The following is a 25,915-nucleotide window of genomic DNA, read 5'->3' as shown; positions in this document are numbered from 1 at the left end:
ATCTGATGTCACCCATTACAGACCACAGGTAATGTGTATCAATAATAATCTTTTTGTTAGATTTGTTCAGGTATTTCTGTAAAAAATTCCTAAAAGTGTAATTACTGTGTCAAAGAATATACCCATTTAAAATTGTCATAGCTTCTGCTAAATTGCTCCTAAAACCAGTTGTAGTAATGCTTTTTCTACCTATCCTTTATAACTTTCTAATGACTTACTACAAACTATTTTGATATGAAAGAATCTAGTGATTAGAGTAATTTGAAATTATAGTGACCTAAGAGTGTGAAACAACCCATTAAGTGAATTTTTAAAAGGATCCATGTTTCTCACTCTTCATAAGCATACTGCATTTTTCAAAAAGGCTCATTTTCACTACAACTTGAGGATACCATTAATAATATCACTAACGGCACACATGTGCACCCTATTATAGATCTTTGTGTACTGTGGTTAATAATGAGATTTATTCACATTTTTGATCCCTGATTTTTTTATACTTGTATTTCATCTGTGCTGCCAAACATTGAGTCTTAAGAGTGCTGAGAACACAGAAGTGAACCAACACCCCTGAGATGTTAAGAGTGAACATCTCATCTTGCACAGGAGAGCTTCCTAATAAGCAGTTTTGGAATTCTGAATGAATTCATGAATGGCCAAAAACACAGGGGTCAAAGATAAAGCTAGATTTTTGGTTTGTGTAACTGGCTGTACTGAGAAACCATGGACATTACAAAGTACCCATTAATAGGTATCCTTAATGTTGTGAATGGTTGTTGCTTTGGTTTTATTTTCTTCATTTTGTTTTTAACTCAAAAACTATTTTTCAGCCTGCTCACCCTACTCCAGGAAAAATTCATACCAGTGATAAAACCCTTTTATCCAAAGTTCTATTTCCCAGTGGAAGAGCAAAAACAGAATATAAAAGGTTTGATGCAGCAGTGACACCACTGGAACGTGCTGCAGTCAGGCAGGAGGCGGCTCGGCAGAAATCTCACACCTGGGGGATTAGGATTCTGTACTGGGAGGATACCCTGGAGATGGCAGCAGGAGCAAGAGAAGTATAAGGTGAGCTGAGATACAGGCAGCAGCTGTAACTCGAGCTCAACCACATTCAAGGAAACATGAAACTGGGGCAGCCCACTGGGTAAAGAGGACAACAAGGGCAGGTGGCTCAGAGCAAACACAAGCATGTGGGCAGAGAGCCTGCCCAGAGAGGATTGCAGGGACTCCCATGTGCAGCAACAACAAATTCAGGCAACTGGGGAAGTCAGTCATGCTTTGTAGCAGCTGGTGCCATATTTTACTCAAATGCATCTGTGAATTATAACTTCAGACACTCTTGAAATAGTTTTTGTGGTTATTTGGGGTTTTTTTGGGGGGGATGGAAGCGGGTAGTTTTTGTTTTTTAGGGGTGAGAGTTGTTTTGGGCTATCTCATACTTGGAAGATTTGCAAAAGTACAGTTTCCCCAAAGTACAGTTATTTAATAGCTGTGAGTTGAAAATATATTCTGAAGGTCATTCAAACCAGGCTTCCGATCAGAAAAAGGAAATATTAAACACTTTAAGAATGGCAGTTGTCTAAGCTCTTGTTAAGTATCTCCAGGAATAGAGATTTGCCCAGCACTTCTGCCAGCCTGCTCTCATATTTATATTGGAATTACAAGCACATGCTGTTTTCTCTTTCCTTGGGCCTAAATTAACACACTCTTTTTCATATCCATGTCCACTGGTTAGCCTACTGCCTGTTTCCCTTAGTCCAAATTCCTTTTTCTGTTTGTCAGCTTATATTTTTCTGGCCTACTTTCCAGCTTAAAAATGCAATGCTATCAGAACTTTTCCCTTTACACAATTCTGGACTCTTCGATCTGCAGACACTAATGACAGAGGTTTTGTGAACTACCAGGTAACAGTAACCTACCAAGGATGTTATGAGGCCCTTGCCCATGCCATTTCCAAGGTGTAATGGGAAATTAGCGCATTGTAATACATTTGGGGAACTAACCTTTGGAAGAGCATTCATGAATCAGAGTGATTGTGAGTAAAATACAGAAAGCAGACAACTCTGAGGAGGTGGAGGCCGAATGTCAGACCAGTTTCACAGTAGGGGGATTTGAAACGTTTTTAAGCTCATGAATACAGTACTCTTTCTCTTATGCAGATAAAGATAATTCTAGGGGATACTGACTACATGAATTTTATTTCCACTGAGGACATAACAAGAAGAAATTAATTTATGTCAGCAGAGAAAGGATTTTCATTAAATTTATGGAAGAAATTCTGCCCAGGAAAAGTCATTAAACATTTAAAAGGAATACTAAAAGAAAAGGAGAAAATAAATACAAAATCATACTAGCTTCTACAGACATCTCTTAAACACAGGAGATATTCTCATATGTGATTATGTGAAAGATAATAATTATTTTAATATGAAAAAAGAAGGAATGACAAGTTTGGAGCATGGCCTTTGGAGTCATGTAGGCTTGGTTAGAATGCAAGCTTTGCAAATTCCTAGTGGACCTCAATTTGCACATCTTTAAAAGGGGGGAAATAGCACTTATCTTATAGGTTTGTGGGGAGACTTAAATGAATTAATATATCTAAAGGACTTAAAACAGTGCCTGACACAGAGTATGAGTTATGTATGACTTTGCTATTGTTGTTGTTGTTGCTATTGTTGGTATCACTGGGAAACAGTCCAATGACACATGGCCAGAACCTAGAGTTAAAGACAAAGAATGATCATACTCTCGGTCACTGAAATGTAGACAATAACATGTTTATCCTTATCTTTGTGTTCCTCCTATGCTTCTCTTCAGCTCAATCCCAGGCCTAGTTTTAGTGCCCTCCTCCACTAACCAGAGGTGCAATTCTTTGTATTTTAAGTCACCAGTTCTCAGTGTTCTGGTTGTTTTAAGTTCTGTTAATTCTCTACTCTCGCTCAATTTACCTTCTTCTCCAACAACTCATTTTTTTCACATCTTCTGTTTTCCTATCTCCTGTTCCTCTCTCAGTCTTCTGTCTCCTTGTCTCAATTATTGCACATTCCAAACTTCACAGCCTCCCTGAGGCCTCCTCATCCATCCATCTTCCATCTCTCATGGGCGGAAGAAAAGCCAAGATTGTATATTTGGCCTCAATCCAAATCTTTATTGTGTCTGTTTTAGGATGAAACACAACATTTTCTGAGTCATACAAACAGGGGCTTTGTCCAGGGTGAATAACATCTTGGGTCTGGGGGAAGGAGAGGTGCCCATCATTTTTGTTTATTTCCAGTGACCTCTGGGAAAGTGGACAGCTCGCCACTAAAGTCATAGAAAAGCACTATCCCCAGATGGAGATTTACTCAAACTCATGAAGCTCTACTTCTGCCCATACTTTGGTGAAAGAAATCCACATAGAGAGTTGAAAAAGAATAAACAGCAGAAAAAATTCAAGCACAAAGAGCCTTTCATTATTATTCAAATTTAAAAAATTATTTTTTTGTTATGGAAGAACATATTAACTCTACCATTTCACTCTAAACAAAAGTGTAAGAGGCCAGAGAAAGAATTAATGATGTACATATTTTAAAAATTTCTATATAATGATAGAAACTGACTAATGAGGCATGTTCTGAGGCTTATAAATGACTCATTTAAATACTCAAAACAAAAAATCTTATAGAGTCCCTTATTACCTTGGTTAAAGAGGTTTCAAGGCTATTATTGACTTTAAAAAAAACAAATGGCTGGCTATTTCAAAATATTCCTGTGGTGGTCTTAGCCTATATTGAACTCACTGGGAGCTTAGTATATAATTTTAACCTCCTAATTTTCTTGTGTATGAAAGTCTTAAACAAGTCATTATTAATATTAGCTTAACTTTTTTTGATCTGAACATAACTGTGGCTCATTCCAATGGATAGTTAATAAAATAACTATTATTCTTGTATAATAACAAAGTTTCATCAAAAGAAATTACTCTTGGTAACTGTCAGAGCAATCTTAGAGCAAGAGTTAATATATTTAGTTCTTCACACAACCCCTAGGAACAGTTGAAATGTTTTTAATAGATAATATAAAAATGCCACCTTGCAGAAACTTCAAAATCTCTAGAAAGATTTGACTTACTTTATGGATAATTTTTTTTAGGTTTCTAAGATCTTGTATAGAAAAATATATATACATATTACACAGACTATTTTAAATCATAAAGACATTATATTTTAATGACGTTTAATCAACATATATTTTTGAGGATTTTAACATGATTTCTAAGACTTTTAAACAAAATCCTTCCCCTCTTATATGATGTAATTTTCTTATATATATCGTATTTTTGTGTATATTCTGTATATGTACACACACACATATATTTATATATCAAAACAAATGATGCATCATTTTAAAGTATCTCAAAACTTTATTTCACAGAAAGTTGACCCAATTTTTAAAAGAGTTTCATGTATCTTCCTAAAAATTTAATTGTGCAATTCAGTCATGAAATACAACATGTAACTTCCTATTTTTACAATGTCTTCAATTGGACAAATTAAATATTTAGTATGTAAAGCATCACATTTAGTAATTTTAAATAAAAACTATATTATTTGCAGAAAAATAATCAACTTTGCACTAAGATTAAGAGCTTAAGCTGGAAGGTAGTACCTTCCATAGAGCAGCTATTTCCCTAAGGAGAGTCCAGGTATGCTTAATTATAGAGAGACATCATTACTTAGAAGAAATACATGAGTCTTTAATTTCCTTGCCTCTGCTGGACTGGGGTGGCTCATTCTGCTGAATCTAGCAAATGTCTGAGTAACACTTAAGCTTAGCTGGTTCCATATACAAGGCCAGTTTTTGCTAGGTCACGAACAACAGTAACTCCTAAGCTGTGTCAGTGCTGCTTCCATTATGGATTGCCATCCACAGAGAATTCATTATGTCTATAATTAAATACAGAAATCCCCTCCTGATGTTAAGATGCTAGTGAGGCAAGTGTTCTTCTTGGCAGCTCCTCTCCTAACTTTTGGACCAGGAGATCCCTCCTGGGAACCAAACTAAGAAAGTTGCTATTTGACGTAGCTTTTGTTCCTGTAATGCGGTGTCAGTGCATTTCTAATTACAGTCCAGATAGTTTTGAGCACATGTAACTAGACAAGAGTCTGAATCAGCACTTTGTCTTGCCAGGTCAGTCTTGTTTTCCTCCCACTTCTTTCCTATAATAGTTTCTCATGTATACCAGACATAGCAGAGACAATACATTTTTTCTAACTCTAAGGACAGTTCCTAAGTTCAATTTTAGGCAATGCCTAGGGAAGCCAAACTTGCTTATCCCAAAAGAGACACTATTTTCTCATTATGTAATTCCAATTAAATGCCCTGAGTACCATCATCTATATCTTCAGCAGAATCACATTCTAACTCAGCAATTCTCACTAAGTGTCTTCTTATGTGATTGGCCTATGTATTTACATCTGTGCTGAGTCACCATGGACTTAGATACTTTCAATAATTTTATCTCTAAGAATCTAAAATAGATGCAAATTGAGTTGTTTTTTGAAAACTAAGTACTTTCACTTAAAAAATCAAGAATTAGTTGTAATATTTTTAGATGCAATATACTGGGCTTTACTTCTGGCTACATAAAGTAGAATCAACCCTTTAAGCATAATATGAACAGAGGCCAACAAAAGAAGCAAATAAGCAAGTATTACAGAAGCAAAATGTGATGACTCCTGACAAAGCCAATACATTTCATTATCAAGAGATTAGGAAATGGCACTCAATGTAAGTCTGTCACAATGCTCAGTTCTGAAGGCTTTATTATAAATCAGCCATTCAAATTAGAACCCAGTTGACAATCAATGAACAAATTTCCAGGACCATTAGCTGTTTGTTAAGTGAAACACACAGGCTTTGTCATATAACGGACAACAATGCTGGGGTAACAGACACAGCTGGACTCAAATTTCATCTCTGCCATTGAGTTATGGGGCTACTGGCAGGTTAGCTTTTCTTTCTTTCTTTTTTTTTTTTTTTTTTAGGGCCGCACCCACAGCATACGGACGTTCCAAGGCTAGAGGCTGAATCAGAGCTGTAGCTGCGGCCCTAGTCACAGCCACAGCAATGCGAGATCCAAGCAGCGTCTATGACCTACACCACAGTTCATGGCAATTATGTATCCTTAACCCACTGAGCACGGCCAGGGATGCTAGTCAGGTTCATTAACTGCTAAGCCACGAGGAGAAATACCCTAGCTTTTCTAATACATAGTTTTCTCATCTGTAAAATGGGAATTTTATAAAACCTATCAAGTAGGATGTTGTAGGAATAAATGAGGTAAGATTAATAAAGCACACTGTATGTCTTTCACTCAGTAAACACTAAAGAGTAAGTGTGACATCTGTTGTGATTCTAAACGGAATGATTTTAAATTGTGTTCAAATTCAAGAGGGGCTATGGTACCATTAAAGTAGGGGCACCTAGTGATCTTTCTGAAATAATTTGACAGCTTGTATTTTGGGGGAGAAACCATGTATATTTGTAGATTTAGAAAGTATAGTTTGACTAGTAATGTTTTTTTCCAGTATCTAATCACTCATTCAAATATTTATTGAGCTCCTACAATATACTCATCACTAATCACCTAAAATAATAGCAGCTGAGTTGTCCTAATTGGAAAACACACATTGCTTGAATATATTGGTAAATCTTTCACTCAAATAGATGCAAATGTAAAATAAGAACCTATGTTTTATTTCCATTATAAAGGCACGAGAAACTGGAAACAAGTTCAAAGGTTGTATTTAAAACAATGCTTTCTCTCCTTTCTCGTAGAGCATTCAGATATAAAAGCACTTCCTGAAATGGTCATCAGATTTATGTTATAAATATTTGACTCTGGCTAAAATTTGTAAATATGGATTTCCATTAAGGATTCCTTTGTAAGGAATTTTTATATGTATTGAGTGCCCTGGTATTCATTAAGGAGGATTCCTTTTACAATTTGAAGGATTTTTTTTTTTTTGAGGTAGAGCTTATACCATTAAAGTACATAAATCTTAAGTGTGTAATTCAGTGAATCTTAACAAATATATACGCCCATGTAACCACCACTCAGATCATATCAAAGGCTCCAGTGTGTCCTCTTCCAGTCACCACCTCTCCATGGTAACCTCTATTCTAACTTCTAGCACCATAGATTAGTTGTGTCTGTTTTGAACTTCACATAAATAGAATCACACAACAGGCACTTACACAGTTGCTACCTTAAATGACTTGTATATTGTTTAGATTTTACAAAGGAAGAACAAGAGGACCAATGCCTTCTCTACTCAGCTTGTCTGTACTAAAGTATCAACATGCAATAAGGGAATTCTACCAAATTTTATACCTACTATTGGGCAAAAATGATGTAAAGTTCATCTAAAATGACCCAAAAGTAGATTTATATAAATGTCTCACATTTTCACTATTAACATTCACAATATCCTAGAGCCACAACCCTGCTGCCGTTAGATATTTATTTCATATTTTTAAGTTTTTCTTATAGTTTACATCTTGCAAGTACTCTGTGAGGTAGGTTAGCAGGAGTTCACAATATATTGGTATTCTGATTAGGTGCTTCTCAATTTGCTATCTTGGAAATTAGAACATTAGCAGCCTGTTTTCACAGCACCTTAGAGGCAATACCACTTCCAGAATGTAGTTCTTCAGATCATGTGCCACATTTTGTTTATACATATTGTGTGAACAATAACATGGCAGGAAAAGAATATGAGACAGCATTCTTTTCAAGTAGAAATACATGCTTAAGGGAGAAAACCAAAAAGCCATGCAATTTCTGAAGAGCTCTAAAGAAACTAAAAAAAATTTTTCTGCCAAAACTTAATTCAGACGTTTTAAGACTTACTACTCAGCAAAGACCACATACATTTACCAATTCCTGCACTTCCAAGTAACAGAAAAGGAATTGTGCAAGTATAAAGAAGTACACAAGGAAAAAGTATGTTTTGCATAATATTGTGATTCATAGTGAACTAAAATATTTTGGAATGCAAAACCCATTCCTAATCTCAGAATGCAGGTAAGAACAACAGAAATACTGAATAGTACCTGTCCTTTTTAGTCAATTACAGTTTTTTTTAATAATAAGTTTAATTATCACACTTCATTTTATATAATCCAAAACTGGAATATGATTTTTCTGGCATATAAAATGCACAAATGATTTATTCTGTCTGAATTACATCAAATATATGTGTGCAATTTTTGAAGGTACAGTTTGTACAACAACTTCTACTAATGGGTTTACTATCTCCATGATAAAACAAAATCTGAATATCTATGATAGGCCAAATTTTCAAAGTACATTTATAGGACTTAACCTTACAACCAGTGTTGTCACCAAATCCTCACTTAAAAAGGGATGTGGAATGCGGTTAATGACTGTTTTCAGGAAAAAGTGTGGCTCAGGGTACCAATTCTCAGAAGGCAGATAAGAATAATAGAAATAGTACATAATATCTGTTCTCTTGTTAGTCAACCAGGGATTTTTTTAAATAATCAGATTAATTACCACATTTTATTTAATGGTATTTAAAACTGGAACGTGATTTTACTGGCATATATAATTTTACACTAAAAATATAATCCATTTATGATAACTATAAGAAATCTTACTTGAGCTTTTTATTTAGTTAGTTATTTTGTCTTTTGTCTTTTTAGGGCCGCACCCACGGCACATGGAGGTTCCCAGACTAGGGGTCCAATTGGAGCTGTTGCTGCCGGCCTATGCCACAGCCACAGCAATGCCAGATCCAAGCCACGTCTGCAATCTACACCACAGCTCCTAGCAACACTAGATCCCCAACCCACTGGGCAAGGCCAGGGGTTAAACCCACAACCTCATGGTTCCTAGTCGGATTCATTTCCACTTCACCACAAAGGGAACTCCTTACTTGAGCTTTATCACCTAGCTTCTCTGCAGCATATATGTAAATAATTTTAATTTACAGAAAAGCCTCAAAGACAAATTATAAATAGGATAGATCCATTAGGTATCTATATGTATTCATTAGGATAAATATAGTAAAAAAATCACAAATTATAGGATTGGGATGGATAAAAGTATTAGTTTATGTGGAAAGTGATAGTTTTTAAAAATGCTTTTGTGTTAACAGGTTCACAATATCATAGTAAAACTTCTCAAGTAGAAATGATCTTTTAAATATTTTTAAATCACAACCAAACATGGGTAACATTAGAGCACAGCTGTGTAAAAGAGAAACAGAGGTTCCTTGCTTTTCTTCATAAATTAAAACTTTTGGGCTAATCAAGCAAGGATCATTATTACATTAGAATTCCTTTAAGTCAGAAAGAAAATATTTCATATTTGAATTCTGCTTGAGAGTAGCCCTAAAGAAAACAGTATCAGTAGAAGTAGTGGTGCTGGTAGTAGTGGTGACTCTAATAAGAAAAATAAAAAGTGGACACTTCAGAATATTTACTACGTACAACCACTGTTCTAAGAGCTGTACATTAAGTCACCTGCTTAATTTTGATAAGATCCCTATGAAGTTAGTACCTTATTATCCTATAGTAACAGATGGCAATACTGAGGAATAAAGTTTGAAATGTGCCCACTTTAATTAGGCAGTGTGGTCCCATAGTTTGTATAATCCAACCTCTACACTACAATTGCAATTTAGAATCGTTAAACAAAATAACACATCCATCTCATTTCTGTCATTCCAGAATGGTAGCTCAGTTTTGATTATTATTTTATAGTTGAAATAAGCTTTTATTGATAGAGCAGTAGATGCCTTTCACTGCCACACTTTGAGATTCCAAGAACATCTTATCTAAATCAAAATTATTTATGAATTTTTCCATTTCACTCAAGGTTTTTCAGCACAAGTGACCCACCTTTTCCTCCAATGGTGGACTTCAAACAAAGCTCTGGCAAAATCTCTCGAGTCATTTTTGTCCAGTACCTGCCTATACAGTAATTACTTACAAATTTTTAACTTTACAAAAATTATAAGTATCTACATAATATTTTCCTTTATTGTAGCAGTTAAAATATTGAAAGCCTAGAACAGATCAATGACAATATAGTGTCACAAGGAAGACATGTTGGGTGAGATCCTTGGGAAGTATAAAGCATGACACTGCCTATGGGCTTCAGGAGGCTATAGATTCAATGGGTACATCTGAGAGAAGACAAATGACAATCCACATAACAGGTCCAGATAATGTTTTTTACAAGTGAAACCAAAGCATTCCAAATAACAAATGGCCTTAGAGTTCTATACATAACCAAACTCACAAAGATTCTAACTTCCTTAGAAAAAGCATATTGTTTTCCTCTCTGTCCCCTAGTTCAATCTACAGCTTATAGTGTGTGTTTAACAAATGTTGTTGACTGACAAACAAAAATAATGTTTTCTCTTTTTCTCAGGCCCCTATCAATCTGGTCTGTATACTGTAGCTAGAGTGACATTTTTGAAATAGAAATTTGACAATGATAACCTCCTCCCCACTTCCACATTACACTCCTCCACTGCTTTTCCACCTTTTTCATAAAAAGTTTAAAATCCTTGCCAGAGGCATGACTTGGCCCATTCCTCAAGAGCTCCATACTCAAGGGTCTTGAATGGGCTGTGCCATCTCCTGCACCAGACTACTGCCCTAATATTTCTCCTATGCCTTTGCCTGGCTAATTCCTTCTAATCCCTCAGATTTTAAATACCACTCCTCAGGAAAACCTTCTTTGATTCGGTCTGTTCACACTCTTTTAAGTTTTCACAGTACCATATACCTGTCCTTCAAAATACATATCATTTTAAATTTTCATTTATTTGTTTTTTATGTTTTGTGCCTCTTCACTGAAATAAGAGGGAGTAAGGAACTATTTCTGAGAGTTTACTCACCATTTTTTTGCTGGGCCCATGATTCAGGCACATATAAAGCACTATATTTGTTGAATAAAGGAATGAATGAATAAATGAATGAGTGAATATGATTGCCAATCTGTTCACATTAGTAAAGTTACAGAAAGCAGGGGCTTTATTAAATGGTATCTATCACAATAATGCTTAGTAATATCAAGCAATCAGCCATCAACAAGCCACATGTGTTCACGGCCATTTAAATAAAGAAAATGAATAAAAGTGATACTCAGAGTCCAGTTGGAAATTTTCATATAAGAGACCCTAGATGCATAAAATCTGGAAACCATTAAATGTACAACAAGTTCTCATTAATCAGACTTTTATTCTTATTTTTAACTGGGTAGCCATAGAATTCACTAATTCTTTTAAGCTGCTAGGAAACTATTAGTCCTCCTAAGTAGAAACTTATTAAATAATAATGGTCTCAGGGCACTTAGATGGGTATGATTCACTGAAAAAGCTATGTATCTCATAAGCATCCATCATTCAGGAAAGATGACATTCGTGGATAGTTGACATCTGAGGTTAACTCTCAGGGTCAAAGAACATAAGTTAGTTCTGTTCCATCAGCCATATACGCGCGCGCGTGCACACACACACGCACACACACACACACACACACACACACACGCACGCACTCTTTCTCTTGATTAATCCCTGAACCTGAAAATAAATCAAACCTAACAAACTGGAAACCTTACTCAGCAGACATGATAAATACAGGGTTTGAGAATAAGAGGGCTGGTGCTCTTACTCAGGCTCTGTCACTAACCTGATCATGACACAAAACCTTCCTTGTGTTTTCTTTCCATCAGCACATAAATAAATAAATAAAATTTGCTAGGCCTGAATAAACAGAGTAAGGATGAACGTGAGCTTATTAAATGAAAATATCCTAGAAATTATAGGTGCATAAGTTGTTTAAAGACAGTGTAGAAAAAAAATAATATTCTTATTTTCTTTTTAATAATTCTTACTGTATTTTGAATACAAAGGCAACTAAAATAACATTAGACCTCTTCATTAAGTTAAAAAAAAAAAAAACAAGAAACTGTAGTTGGGACCAGATATCATTTGAATTTTGTTGAATGTTTGCTGTTGATTTTTTTTCTAAATGTTCTCTAATGGTTATGGACTTACTTGTTTTTAAATTATTGCTGTTTTGTTTTTTAATGTGGCAATCAGTGTAAATACTGGCTAGATGCAGGGCTTTGTTTATACTTCATCTGAATAGAAATCATCTATCCCTTGCCATCAATACATGATTGGTGTTGGGAGAGGCATCCATTCTCAATTAATTATTTAATAGTCACTTGACACACATGAAGCAGGGAAAATAAGCAAAATGGAGCCAATCCTTCTGGGGAGACCAACTCTGCCTTTATCACTCCATCTCCCATTTCTGCGATAATCAAAGGAATCGAGCCTTTTGTTTCCCCTTCATGACTAGTGGTGATCTTGGCACTCCATTTCCAGCTCAAATTTTGAAAATGAATCAATGCTACAGAATCATTCTGATAGGGTTTTCTTTTCTGGGTTGAATTACCTTATACATCAGGTACTATACTGTTCAATTACATATCTATTTCAAAATTCTTCATCTCATGGAAAGTGCTATCCGCTTGCAAAATAAAATGCATTTCAGAAACATCTAATTTTGCTTCTTTTCTACATTACTTTGTCATGCTTTCTCCATGTTTAACTGTTCCTGATTATGCATATCCCTAGATTTCTACATTAAAAATGCACAGAAAAATAAAAATTTTCATTTAAAACACCCTCCCACATAGAACAAGCTGTCATTGTGTCATATTTGTTTCCTAACTTAAGGAAGGAAGTTATATCTCATGTGTCCTTCGTTAAATTGTCTGCTCTCTATATTAAAGTGGCATTGGGATACTTAGAGCAATTTGTCCCATAATATAATGTTCATTTTTAAATTCATTTCTATTCATCAGTGCAGAGGTATGCGACTTCTCATTACACAATAGGAAGTCATCAAATGTACCTATCTTGTTCATGTTTTACAATTAAGTTATAATTGTTAGAGGAAAAGCATGTAATGTTTTGTTTTCTTAAAACATAGCTACAAAGCCTGATCCTAAATCCATGGAAATTTACTAGTCAAGCTGAAGTGTAGTACAAGCCATGGAAAACACAGTGTTCTATAGTTACTTAAGCAAAGATACATGAAAACAAAAACCTTCATGACAGTAGAAAGCAAGAAAATAACACTTTACTTTTTTTCATAAATTCATGAAGGCAACACAATTCTCCTAATGCCTAAATTTCTCTACTTCCTAACTCCCTGTGCTGTTTAAACAATTACAGATTTTATCAAGTCTTCATTTCTCCTTAAAGTCAGGTAAGAAAGAACTGCCAAGTCTAATAAGATTTACAAGGGCTAGTTCCCCTTAGCAGTGTCAGCGAAAAAACCAAAAGACCTTATACAATAAAATACAGCCATACATAGAGCTTTGGTCCCTATAGCTTTCAAGATCAGATTTAATAATTCACCTTTTTAAAAAAATTCAGCCATAAATGCCATTTTTCCATGTGCTGATTGTCTTGATTTCACCCATAAGCTATCTACTTTAAATCCTAACAATTCTCTCTCCTACTCAGCCACAGATACATCCATATTTCTTCTTTTTCATATCACTCACTTTCTGTTCACAGGCTTTTCTATATTTATACAACAACATTTTCCCTTGGTCATTGCCATGTAGCAACACTGGAAAAACACAGTAATGATTCAATTTTACCTATAAAGAGGAGAAAATAAAACTTAGAGCTATGAGGGGTTTTATTTTGTTTTTTGTTTTGTTTTGTTTTTAATTTCACACTATTTCAATTCCTAAGAATAACAGAAATTACAGCTTGGCCTCCACCACTTAGATAAATATCATTAGCTGAATATCCTCAGAAAGTCTCTTGCACTCGTTTATATGCATCCCCTGTTCATTAGTCTACAGAAGCTTCCCAGTCCAGCAACGTCTAAATTTCTCTATTTATCTTCCCAAGTCATCTGCTAATTGAGAAATAGGTTATTTAATCTCTAACATTTCTAAACATGAGCTGACCTCTCTCCTACTTCAAGAAACCACAGAAATAATATAATTTTATTAAACTGACAAATGTTGGACTTGACATAACCAAAGAAACTAACATTAATTCCCAGAACCCTCCGGCCTTCTTAATAAGAAAATCTTCACAAGCCCTCCCCCTCCTCACAACCAGGGGCAGGACCTGACACTTCACTTAGAAAAGGTACAGCTGTGCCCAGGAAGCCTGTCTCCCTTGCCCTTTACCAGCGGTAACTACATGGGGATTCTCAACAATGGTGACTCTCTCCTGACTTCAATTTTCACCAAATAGAAAAGGCACAGCTGTGCCTAGGAAGCCTGTCTCCCTTGCCCTTTACCAGAGGTAACTACATGGGGATTCTCAACAATGGTGACTCTCTCCTGACTTCAATTTTCACCAAATGTGTGCCCAATCTTCTAGATGCTTCTGCATCTTATGGGGGAGATCTGTGGCTTACAGACTCAGTGATGGAATAGGAAAGCACAGCACACATTCAGGTGGGCCAGGGCCCAGGGAAAATAGGGAGCAGCCTGGCAAAGAACCCTCGAGAAATAAAGAAATAATTCTCCTTGCCACTTGGAAGGAAATAGGGTTAGTAGAAAGGGCTCTGGGGAAGAAACTGAACCTGGAAATCCGGAGGATGCCAAGGGAGGGGCAGTGGGAAGCAATAAGGCCTAGAAGCCAGAAACAGATCTTCACTGGGGCTCTCTCGGAAGCACACTTTCTTGTGAAGGAGACCCCCATGCACCGGCCGGGAGCTATTTCACCCTGCCTCCCCGTGCCCTGCCCAGGCCGAGGCCCCCGAGGCTCAGGCGTCGTCGGGTCTTACCTTGGCTGCAGTCCTTGCCGCGGAAGCCGGTTCGCGAGCAGTCGCACACCGCCTGGTCGTCCACCACTGAGCACACGCCTCCATTGAGGCACACCCCTCCCTCGCCCTCCTCGCCCGCCTCGCATGGGCTCCCGCCGCCGCTGTTGGGCGGCTCATCGTCCAGCTTCACCTCGCCGCTGTCCACCGGCAGGGCCTGTGAGGAGTTGACCCTCACGTCGCGGATCCACCCTTTGAAGGGCTCCCGCTCCCGCACGGAGGCCAGTGTAAGCTTGAGCGCAGCGGCGCGCAGTTCTGGGGGCAGCCCCCCGACGAAGAGGCCGCTGAACACCGTCATGTCCCGGCGCTTGGACTTGACCTCCACCCACTTGGCCTCCACCTGGTCTATGAAGAGCGTGGTATTGCGGAACTGACGACGGATGCGCACGCTGTGCCACGCGCCATCGTTGACCGGCGTGTCCGCCAGGAGCGTAGCAGGCTCCGCACAAAAGATGGAGAAGCTGAGCTGCAGGCGGCCGCCCCGCGTCAGGATGAGCTCCAGGAAGTCGCAGAAGCCCTCGTCGTCGAAGTAGAGCACTAGGCCCCGGGCGCTGCGCGTCTTGAGCTGGAAGCTCATCTCGCTCTCACAGCAAGCGTTCCACTTGGGGAAGCGCGTCCACTGGCCCTCAGCGCCCGGGAACTCCAGCCCGTTGCCCAGCTCTGCCCAGCAGCCCAGGAGCAGCAGCGAGAGGCACAGGAGAAAACAGCCCCCGCGCTGGAGAAGCGCCGTCCCCATGCTCGGGGCTGGGGTGCGGCGGGGGGGTGCCGGGGCCGACAGGGTCAAAATGGTCCGAGACACCGTGATGCAGAAATAAGGGTCCGGAAATAAGTTGAATAAGGGAAAGGATAGGAGTGGGAGGGATGCACCCTCCTTTATCTAGCTCTTTTTTTCTTCTTCTTCTTCCAGTAACCCCTTCCTCTCTCCCTATAGTCTTCTCCCAACGGGAAAATGTAGACCCCAGCGGTACAGAGCAGCCACAGAACTTCCAGACCAAAGGGAGGATACACTTTGGAAGTAACGTTCTGGAAAAGGTGTCAAGAGAAAGTCAAGGGAAATCACACATCCATTTGAGCCCAATGAACTAGTCCAAGAGTGTTGGTATCAACTGATGCTTCACTCTTGAAATACCATCATCTGCCAGGTACCTCAGTGGTACCAGGCAAAAGGGAAGGAGTTAAAATTAGGGAAGAAGCAGACACTTCCAGGGAAGTACCAGAAGCCAGCAGTGAACCAGGGTCCTTGGATATTGGTAATGCCTCAAGTGTTTCTCCTCCAGCTGTACTGTCCCAAACCAGAAGGGAGAAGGGGGTCCCTTGCCTCTTTAAGGCAGCACTTATCAACCCCAGAGTAGCTTCAAAGGCCTGCTGCTTCTGTCATATCATAGACTTCCAGTACTACTGTAGCCAAAGCAGAATTCCTTGCACGTGGCCTCACAAGCTGGATTTTACTTCTCCTTTTCCCTCCCCAACAGGAGGGTTCAAACTCAGAAGCTGTGAAATAGCCAGAAGCTGTTAGATGGGAAATCACAACAGCTCCTCTTCTTTCCTCTCCGCCTCTGCAAGGCCAAGCTAAGATGCCAGCATATCAATTGGTTGTGTGTTGGTGATGCATTTTGGTTTTATTTTGTCTTTTTATAAGGAGAAATCTGCAGAGAATTAAAATTAAAATTAAGTTCTAAAGTCTGTTATGTATCACATAAATCATTATGCAACCCAGAAATCAGTGTTGTTTGTTGTTAGTAAGCTAGAATTAACCTTATTGGAGCTTATTAATCTGGTATACAATTGAGAACTATGTCTCCTAATAGTTAGTATTAGATACAACATTAGTTACAATCAACCATTACATCCTTCCAGCTTATTATAATTGTAGATAGGTAACCCTCCCAGGTTTTAATAGGTATTTGGTTATGGCTATCTTTTACTTTTTCTGAGAAAGTTTAGTAATTTTTTTAAATATAAGAGGATAGAAAAAAAAGGCTTTTAGGGACTTCTGCTCATACTGTGCACTGGTTACATGGAAAATAAAAATACAAGCTATTCAAATACCAGTTAATAGCAGATTTTAAACAGGCAAAGCAGATCAAACTGTCAACTGGAAGGTGCCAGACTGGATTTGTGCAGCTTTCCTACCATTTTATTTTTTTCATAGAAATATTGATGATTTCTTCAGAGTCTCTCTTAAATTTCAAACAAGTATTTTCTTCCTTTTTATTAAAGGAATAATCCATTATAGGATAAAACATCTAACTGGAGTCTGATGTGTTTTTTTAGGCAGCATTTGTGTCACAAATGCCATAATACTAACTCCTCTAAAGATGGGTAAAGTAATATTTTGCCTAACAGTATAATGATCTTAACTCCCCTTCAAGTACTTTTAGGTGGTCAGCTCTTAGAATTTGTGTGGTTAGAACAGCAGCTGGTATGTGTGTCACCTTAGCTGCTAGGGTTCCAGGATGCTAGAATTTAAACCCTATCTTTGAATCACTCACTATAGTATTAAATCACATCTCTTTATTCAACTCTAGTCTGACAGGTTCTTGAAATGGTATAGAAATCATAACTAGTGAATTGTTTTTTTAAGGCATTTTTTTAAACCAAACATTCCTCTCACATTTTCACACACACAAAAAAATCACAAATATATCATCTGGTCATGTCAAGAAAACACATATTTCTCTCACCATTTCCCACTATCTCTGCCAACCACATACACACAACACACACACACACACCCATGTATTGCCTGGACACAGAAGCTCACTACTATCCAATTAACACTTTTTTTTTCCTACAAGCTGAAACTAGCAGTAATTTATGGCACCGCATTGTGCTGCTGCTCCTCCATGGAGGGAGCTGAGAGCATTTCTCTTCAGTACAGAGCAATCCCTACAGGTGTCAGCTGAGAGCCACCAAGCTAGGGGATCCCACTTCAAGTTCCTCCCCAGATGAAACTGATGACTGGTTCTTCTTTCAAATCACACACACACACACACACACACACACACTCGCACACACACATGCACACAGGATACCCACTAGCAAACTGAAATAAGAATCTAAGTTGCTTATTTATTATGGCTGAAACATTCCACACCATCAGCAATCACCAGCCATATCTTGTCTACTCCAGTGCCAAGCCTGAAGAAAGGTGCTCTTAAATATCATTCTAAGATAGCCTTTTATTCAATATTCTTTCACTTTTTAAGTGGACTCAGGAATCTGTGAAATTTTCAGTCACTGTGAAATAAATCTGTTATTTATTTCACTACAGGAGTAGTGCTTTGGAACCATCCACAAGCTCGTGTATTAGAAAACCATTTTTGTTGTTGTTAGTTGGTTGGAGCTGATTATTTTATTAATTGGTATTATATAGATCATAAAACCTTTCTTTGTCCCTCTCTCCTGCTCTCCTCCACTGATGCATACCTTAACAATTTTTAAGGAATGTGAGAGAAGGGGAAATTTTATATATATATATATACATATATATATATATATACACACACACATACATACAAATACATATGTGTGTGTGTGTGTGTATGTGTTCTTACCACAGGGGAGGTCAACTGACTCTCCCAGTTCTTAGAGGAAGCTCATTGTGTGAGAAAGAGTATCTGTATTTATATGGAGAAAAGGATTCTCTCTAGGTGCCGGAAAAACCTGGTGAGTTCACAAATTAGAGGATAAAATAAAAGGATCTGAAAAACAACCTCACTGCAGCCAAAGGAAGAAGCGCTCTAATTCAAAAGCAGACTAACAGCCTCATTAATCTTTTCTTTCATTTCTAGAATCAAATTCATTCCCAAGCCACTGGAAGGATCGATACAGTATGTTCATCAGCAGCAGCTGCATTTATTTTAATATGTTTATAATAACATGCAACACACACACACCTTTCCATGTACCTTTCAATTTACCATAATGAAGAACCTGAAATCTTTGCTAGAATGTTTAGAGGTGCTTATCTCCCCCCCAACCCCCGGCTTTTACAAAGTCCCTCAATATCAATGCACACCCAAAATTCTCCGTGGCTTTCCCGCCCAGTCTCTAAGCTCCATCTCTAATACCAGTGCAGTTTCTTGGAGCCTGGAGTCGACTGCACAAATTAAGTCTAGGCACAGCATGGGGCTGAAGGGGAAGGGAAATAAAGATGTAGCTATAGGTGTATTTTATTGCTTTGGTTTCCAACTTGCCCATTTTCTTTTCTTTTTTTCTCTTTTTTTTTTTTTTTTTTTTTTTTTTTTTGCTAACAAATCACTGCATTCAGTCTTTAAGTTACTACCCCAGTTCCTCCATCTCATCTTCTTACCGTCTATTTAAAAAGCTGCATGCAAAACAATCAAGATCTATACTCCTCCACCCTCCCACCACCCATCCTTCCCTGTGCGTTTGTGGCAGATCCTGGCTCAGTTACAACGGGGAAAGATATCCTTCTCCGGCTTGCCTCGCCCCGACCCCTCCCCCCAACCCAAATTGAGCTTCTTTACCTGTACGGTTATTCCCCCTTAGCTCCAGCCAGAGCTTGAGGCATACATCGGTCAAAGCGAATTTCCTGAGGTCTGGATAAGGCGACTGCCGCTGCCTTTTCAGAGGCGTCGGGCTTGAGCGTCTATCTCCAGGAGTGCGGGAAGAGAGAACAGGCAACGGAGGGGAGCAGAAGGAGGAGGAGAGGGAAAGAGCTGGGAAGGAGGAGGTGGTGGTGGAGCCAGAGAAGGCTGGGTTACGTGACGCCGGGTGCTGTCCTTCTGAAAGAGAAGGGCGGAGCTGAGCTCTCCGCAGTACCATGGAGAGCGGCGGGCCGTCCTCAGGCTGGGATACTGGTGGGCTCAGCCCGCCGGCGCAGCCTCTCCGGGTCGGGATGCTACGCAGCGAGGTGTATCTACCTTTGCTTAGTCCCCTTGCTGTGGGAGCCCGATCCTGGGGGCGGAGACCTGCTGCAAGTGCTTCTAACTTGTCACCACCCACCCTCCCCTACCCGAGAGAAAGAAAAAGAGAGAGAGAAACCAGAGACCCACGTAGCCTACTGAGCATGCCCAGGCCCGGCTAGACCCACGGAAAGCTGTGTGAAGATTCCACTTATCCGTGGTTTAGTTGTGATTGGGCCAGGGTACCTGAGAGGGTTCCAGGGAAGGGCTCAGCAGCCAAAAAGAAGGGACTAAGGAGTCAGGAGTCGGTGATTAAGAAGAGCCCTAGCTTTACTTGCGCACTTTGGTCTCTTGTTTGGAACCCTTGAAAAGCTGCAGCTCTTCGAGGAATGCAGAGCAAGGCAAGATTCATACAGTCGCTGGCATTCCTCCAGATCCACCGTCCCTGCCCCACCCCTTACTGTGAGCCTGGCCCGAGTGATCACTTGAGACCTTCAAGATCTGCCTAAGCTGTGCCAAAAGATGTGAAAGGGACTCACCAGGCTAACGCACCTACTTGGATACCAGACGCAAGTCTGTCTGACAAGGTGCTTTTCTTGGTAGCCTCTCTCGTCCCCCAGCCTCCCCTATCTTTCAACGCTCTGCTTTGGCCATGGGCATCCTGAGCTGAATCAAGTTCTGTACCTGTTTTAACTCTTCCCTCTGTCTCCTCCTTGCTTTTGCAGCTGGTAAAACCTGGAGGAAGTGAAACTTGGTGCAAGGTTCTAACCGTATCACTGGGCATGCCCATTAGGCATTGCTGATTTTGGTGACAAAGGAGTTAACTCTAAAGCAACTTGCAGAATAGGTGGTAGAAAAGCCTGAAGTGTGTGGCTAAATTATTGTTTGAGTCCTATGGACACTTAAATTTCTAACCCTATTATATTCCTAGCTTGGGTTAGTTTTAGAGCAGAAACAGCAGACAAATTTATTTCAACACCACAAATCTAATAGCTTCAGCCTCAAATGCCATAAGGTAAGACTATTTTCTGCCTCTAGGCCTTATAAGCGAAACTGTGAGAACTAGACAAATTCAGAAGTACTGAAATAATATACATTCCAAATGAAATATTCATTTCCTTCCAGAGAAACCAGAGCTCATTCTTTTTGATAACACTATTTATACTTTACTTTTTTTTTTTTTTTTTGTCTCTTTGCCATTTCTTGGGCTGCTTCCGCTGCATATGAAAGTTCCCAAGCTAGGGGTCGAATTGGAGCTGTAGCCACCGGCCTACACCACAGCCACAGCAACGTGGGATCTGAGCCACATCTGCAACCTACACCACAGCTCACAGCAACTCTGGATCCTCAACCCACTGAGCAAGGCCATGAATCGAACCCACAACCTCATGGTTCCTAGTTGGATTCGTTAATCACTGAGCCACGACAGGAACTCCTGACTTATACTTTGCTTTTGTAAAAGAGTCTAAATAACTTGGAGACAGGAAGCACAGTTTCTATTATTTTTATTGGCTTCAGAAAGGCAGTGTTGTCAAGTAATTAAATGTATGGGAACTAGAATCAGGTTGTCTGTACCTGAATTCCATCTCTGCCATTTAACAGCTGTGACCTTAAGTAGGATGCTTAACCTTACAATGCCTCAGTCAACTCACCCATAAAATGGATATATTAATAGCTCCCAATACACCTGTTTGTTATTGTGAAGGTTAAATGAATAAATAAATATAAAACATTTTAGAATTGTGTTGAGTAAGTATTAGCTTTTTAAAAAAATTAGTTTCAAGCCCATTAGTTTGACTCAATGGAAGTCACTTCTCCGAAATTCAGATTCCTTAACTGTAAAGTAAGGCTGTTAGTGAGTGCTAACTTATTTCACAGGGTAACTTTGGAAATGTAATGAAATAATAACTGTTAACATGATTTTAAAACACAAAAAAGAAATTTTAAATAATGTAAAGCTAAGTCTCAGAAAAACACCTTATCTAAGGTTAATGAGCCATCAAGTGAACTTGGACCATAAAAATAGCCCACTCAATTCAGGTGCTTTTTTTTTTATTTTCCTACTATTTACCAATAGGTTGTAGAGAAAATAGTACATAAAGTATGCCCACATGTATCTATTACAGAGGTAACGCTTACTGCAAAAGTAAAATAGAAGGGACAGCAATTGAATCTAAAAAGGCTTCATGATACCCTTAAGATCTTTGTGCACATTCATCAGCGAATCTTATGGTGATGGCATATTTCTAGAGGCTCTCTTAAGACTTTATTTTTTTTTTTAATTTTTTTTTAATCTTTTGGCTTTTTAGGGTCGCACCCGTGACATATAGAGGTTCCCAGGCTAGGGGTCAAATTGGCTTATCCCTCACAGGAACCCTATAATGTAGTCTATAATTTCACTCATTTTACCAATGATTAAGTGAAGCATAAGAGAGATTAGCCAAGATAGTCAAGGTCATACCTGCCAATATAAGAGAAAAGAAGGATACAAATTCAAGACTGTGATCTTAAACACCCTGCTATACTAATTGCCTCTTATCAAATGACCAGCTACACTTAGCACACTGCTTGGCACAGCGCTGATGCTAGTAAATGTTACTGCTTTCTTCTTCTCTTCTTCTTCTTCCTCTTCTTCTCCTTCTCCTTCTTTTTTTTTTTTTTTTTTTTTTTTTTTTTTTTTTTTTTTTTTTTTTTGCCAAACCCAAGGCATGTGGAAGTTCCCAGGCCAGCAGTCCGACCCTCACCACAGCTGACCCAAGCCACTGCAGTGACAATGCTAGATCCTTAACCTATTGGGCCATAAGAGAACTCTCCTTTATTCCTCTTTAAGAGTTTCATCAAGAGGGATCCAGGAAACTAAACAGTCAGTTTTGGAATGCAGTAAAGTCTTTCCTTAATGACAAATACATTATGAAAGATCTTAATGAAAATGGATGTGGTGTTTTTAATGTTAGTATCATTGTTTTTTGATTGTGGGTGAGATATAAAATGATTCTTATAGATATTAATTTGAGGCAACTTAGCATTTATCAAAAGTACCTAGTGTTTTTTTTAGAGGGGTGGAAACTAGGATTCCCAATCACCATAGGGAATCTACCAATTTTAGGCTACAGTGGTGTGTGAAGGATTTTAACTCCTGCCCCTTGGTACTACTCAAAACAAATGAGATAATTGTGAAATCAAGGTGGTTGTTTATGATTATGTCTGATTGGGAGAATTTCTGACTACCCAAATATGGAAACATAAATAATATCTCATGCCATAAACTAGTAAACATTTTGCAACAATGAAATGGAAATGCATGATCACCATAAACAAATACATCTCCACAAGGTATTAAATATTAATGAGAATTCTAACATGGAAACTTGCTCCACACTAAAAATAAATGGAACTAAGTGATAAGATTTTTTGACTGAGAAATGAATACAGAGAGACTCTGTGTTTACTGCTGCAATCATAGCTTATGCTTTAACATTAGGAGATCAGTGTAAACACCTACTTTCTCAATTAACATTAAGTCACACTAGAGGCTTTGAAATACCCATGAATTTCAAGATTGATATCATTTTGGAAGGGGGTTTTCACTTCACAAATATAAGTGATTGAGAAGAAATGCATGATAATAATGAGGGAAAATACGAGTTGATATGCATTTAATACCTTTACATTAAGGATGGTAGGTAATTTAAGAGATAATAAGATTTATAATTTTAAGGGATTTTATATTTGCCGTGATTTAAGGGATCAAAATTATATCATTTTTTTCTACTGAAATAATGGTATTACTAGGGAAGAGATTAGATTACATGATACTCTCAACTAAATTTCAGATTACAAGTGAATTCCTCTAATCAATTACAATATCATTGTTGCATAATCAGAATGCTACTATTTTGTTTACAAGTTATTTTAATAATAGATACAATCTTATTTGTTTTATGGTTAAATGTCTCTACCCGGCTTCCTTTATATAAACTAATACTAGTTTTCTAGTTACAAGAGTTGAGGAATAGTTAAGAACAAAGTTATGAACATGCTGCTATGTAAACTTCATTTTCAATACAACAACTAGAGGAATTTTTTAGATGCAAGACAATGCAATGCGTCTGGGACTTTGGACTTAGGTATAGATTGGAACAAACATACTGGAAATTTCGTATAGAAAAATTCCCATAATTTCTCATGAAGTTTAATAAATTACTTTCAGGAGAAATAGAACTCTACGTTAAATACTTTTGCACTACTTGAAAAAACTTTCGCCTAGTAAAATTAGGCTACTTCCACATGAGTATATAATTTTTCATTAATGTGAAGATAGCATGTGACTTTTAATGGCTACAAATCATTAGAATGATAATTATTAAGGAATCAAACTACAGTAGAGAAAGCACATGGATAGTTTCTAGAGAACAGTGGTTAAGTTCTAACCAATGCACTTGCAAGAGAGGTTTCAACATGGGGCATGTGTTTGATGGGCAGTGTTTTTAAATTTAGGGCATTACTCAAACCTGTGTATGTTACATCTGTCATGCCTATCCCCACCCCCTTTCCCCACAATGATGAAAAAAACTTTCCCCCCCAAAGCAGCTACTAAACCAAATCTGCGAGAAGCCCCTGACTGGAGTGTTATTTCACTCAAAATTAGTTGCATAGTTAATCCTGTCTGCATTATAGTCTATAAGAACTTATTTCTCCTCCTATACCCAAACTTTGTCTCTTTTCTGCCCCTACCCCTACCCTGCTTACAATCAATCCCTTCCATTCCCAACCGCTAGACTTTAGGAAAGGAATTTTCTTTTTCTTTCTTGTTTTTTGTTTGTTTGTTTGTAGGGCCACACCCTTGATATAGGGAAGTTTCCTGGCTAGGGGTGGAATCAGAGTTACAGCTGACAGCCTACACCACAGCCACAGCAATGCGGGATCTGAGCCGCATCTGTGACTTACACCACAGCCCATGGCAACACCAGATCCTTAACCCACTGAGCAAGGCCAGGGATTGAACCTGCATCCTCATGGATACTAGTCAAGTTCATTACCGCTGAGCCACAAAGGGAACTTGTAGACTTTCTCATTCATCAAAATCTAGCTTTACACTTATTTTCATTGGATCCCTGCAACCAGCGAATTTGTTTAATTTAACCAGTCCAGTTTAATTTCCCTCACTGTGGCTTTTGAGGGAAGAGTAGGAGTTGTGCTAAAGTTATAGATGCCAGTGAGATTCAGAGCCTTATTTTACCTTTGCATCATTTAAGCCTATTTCTGCCCCTAGAAATCTGTGGAATCAATTATCTATGCTGGCATATTGAAATATTTTGTAGTTAGCTTTTAAAGCATATTCTGTTTGAGTTTCTGTTTGTTTGTTGTTCATTTCCCATTCTTATCACAAGCTCCTGACTCCCTCCTTCACTTTAATATATATTTTTAGGCCTCATTTTTCTTCTACGGCTCTATCCTTCTCCTGTAGTTTTTATTTTTACCTTTCATATCCAGTTTTTTCTCTGCTGCATCTTCTTAATATTGTTTTTAACTTAATCACATGTGTGTGTGTATATCATACACACATATAGAGTTAAGTATGTTAAAAATAAAGACAATGGTAGCTATTTAATATACACCATTGGAATTTCACAAATTAGAGTAATACTATCCACTTTTTTATACAAAAAATAATCCTAGGCTTTTGATGTTACTTGTGAAGCAGAATTGACAAGAGTTTTACTTTTATAAAAGGTTTTCTCCTGCTGAAGAGAAAAATAACAGGAAAATAGAGATGAAATGAATGCTAAATTATTTGTGCACTTGATCTAGACACTCAGTTGAATGAGACTGTAGTACAGTGTTAGGCAATTTAATTTTGTTTTGTTTTGTTTTTTGTCTTTTTGCCATTTCTTAGGCCGCTCCTGTGGCATATGGGGGTTCCCAGCTAGGGGTCGAATTGGAGCTGTAGCCACCAGCCTATGCCAGAGCCACAGCAATGCAAGATCCGAGCTGCATCTGCAACCTACACCACAGCCCACGGCAATGCTGGATCTTTAACCCACTGAGCAAGGCCAGGGATCGAACCCACAACCTCATGGTTCCTAGTCCGATTCATTAACCACCGAGCCACAACAGGAACTCCTAGGCAATTTAATTTTGTGTTTATCAAG

General features: G+C 38.3%; 1 protein-coding gene across 43 annotated transcripts in view; it reads right to left on the bottom strand.

Annotated features, from left to right (window-relative positions):
* Window positions 1–19,920, bottom strand: part of NRXN1 (neurexin 1) — a 1,114,780-nt gene extending 1,094,860 nt beyond the window's left edge. For 16 of the 43 annotated variants that reach the window (XM_021088233.1, XM_021088242.1, XM_021088254.1 and 13 more), the window contains exons 1-2: window positions 19,386–19,551; window positions 14,857–16,538 (exon numbers count right to left, since the gene is read on the bottom strand). In XM_021088233.1, the coding sequence (XP_020943892.1) occupies window positions 14,857–15,628 (772 nt within the window). In that variant the 5' untranslated portion in view covers window positions 15,629–16,538; window positions 19,386–19,551. Of the gene's footprint in view, window positions 1–14,856; window positions 16,539–19,385 lie in introns of all 43 variants that reach the window. The other 27 variants (XM_021088237.1, XM_021088235.1, XM_021088238.1 and 24 more) reach the window with 17 other exon arrangements.

This window comes from Sus scrofa, chromosome 3 (assembly GCF_000003025.6).
Source record: "Sus scrofa isolate TJ Tabasco breed Duroc chromosome 3, Sscrofa11.1, whole genome shotgun sequence".
Classification (NCBI taxonomy): Eukaryota; Metazoa; Chordata; class Mammalia; order Artiodactyla; family Suidae; genus Sus; species Sus scrofa.
The sequence above is the reverse complement of the archived record's forward strand: the minus strand, read 5'-3'. Positions and strand labels throughout refer to the sequence as shown.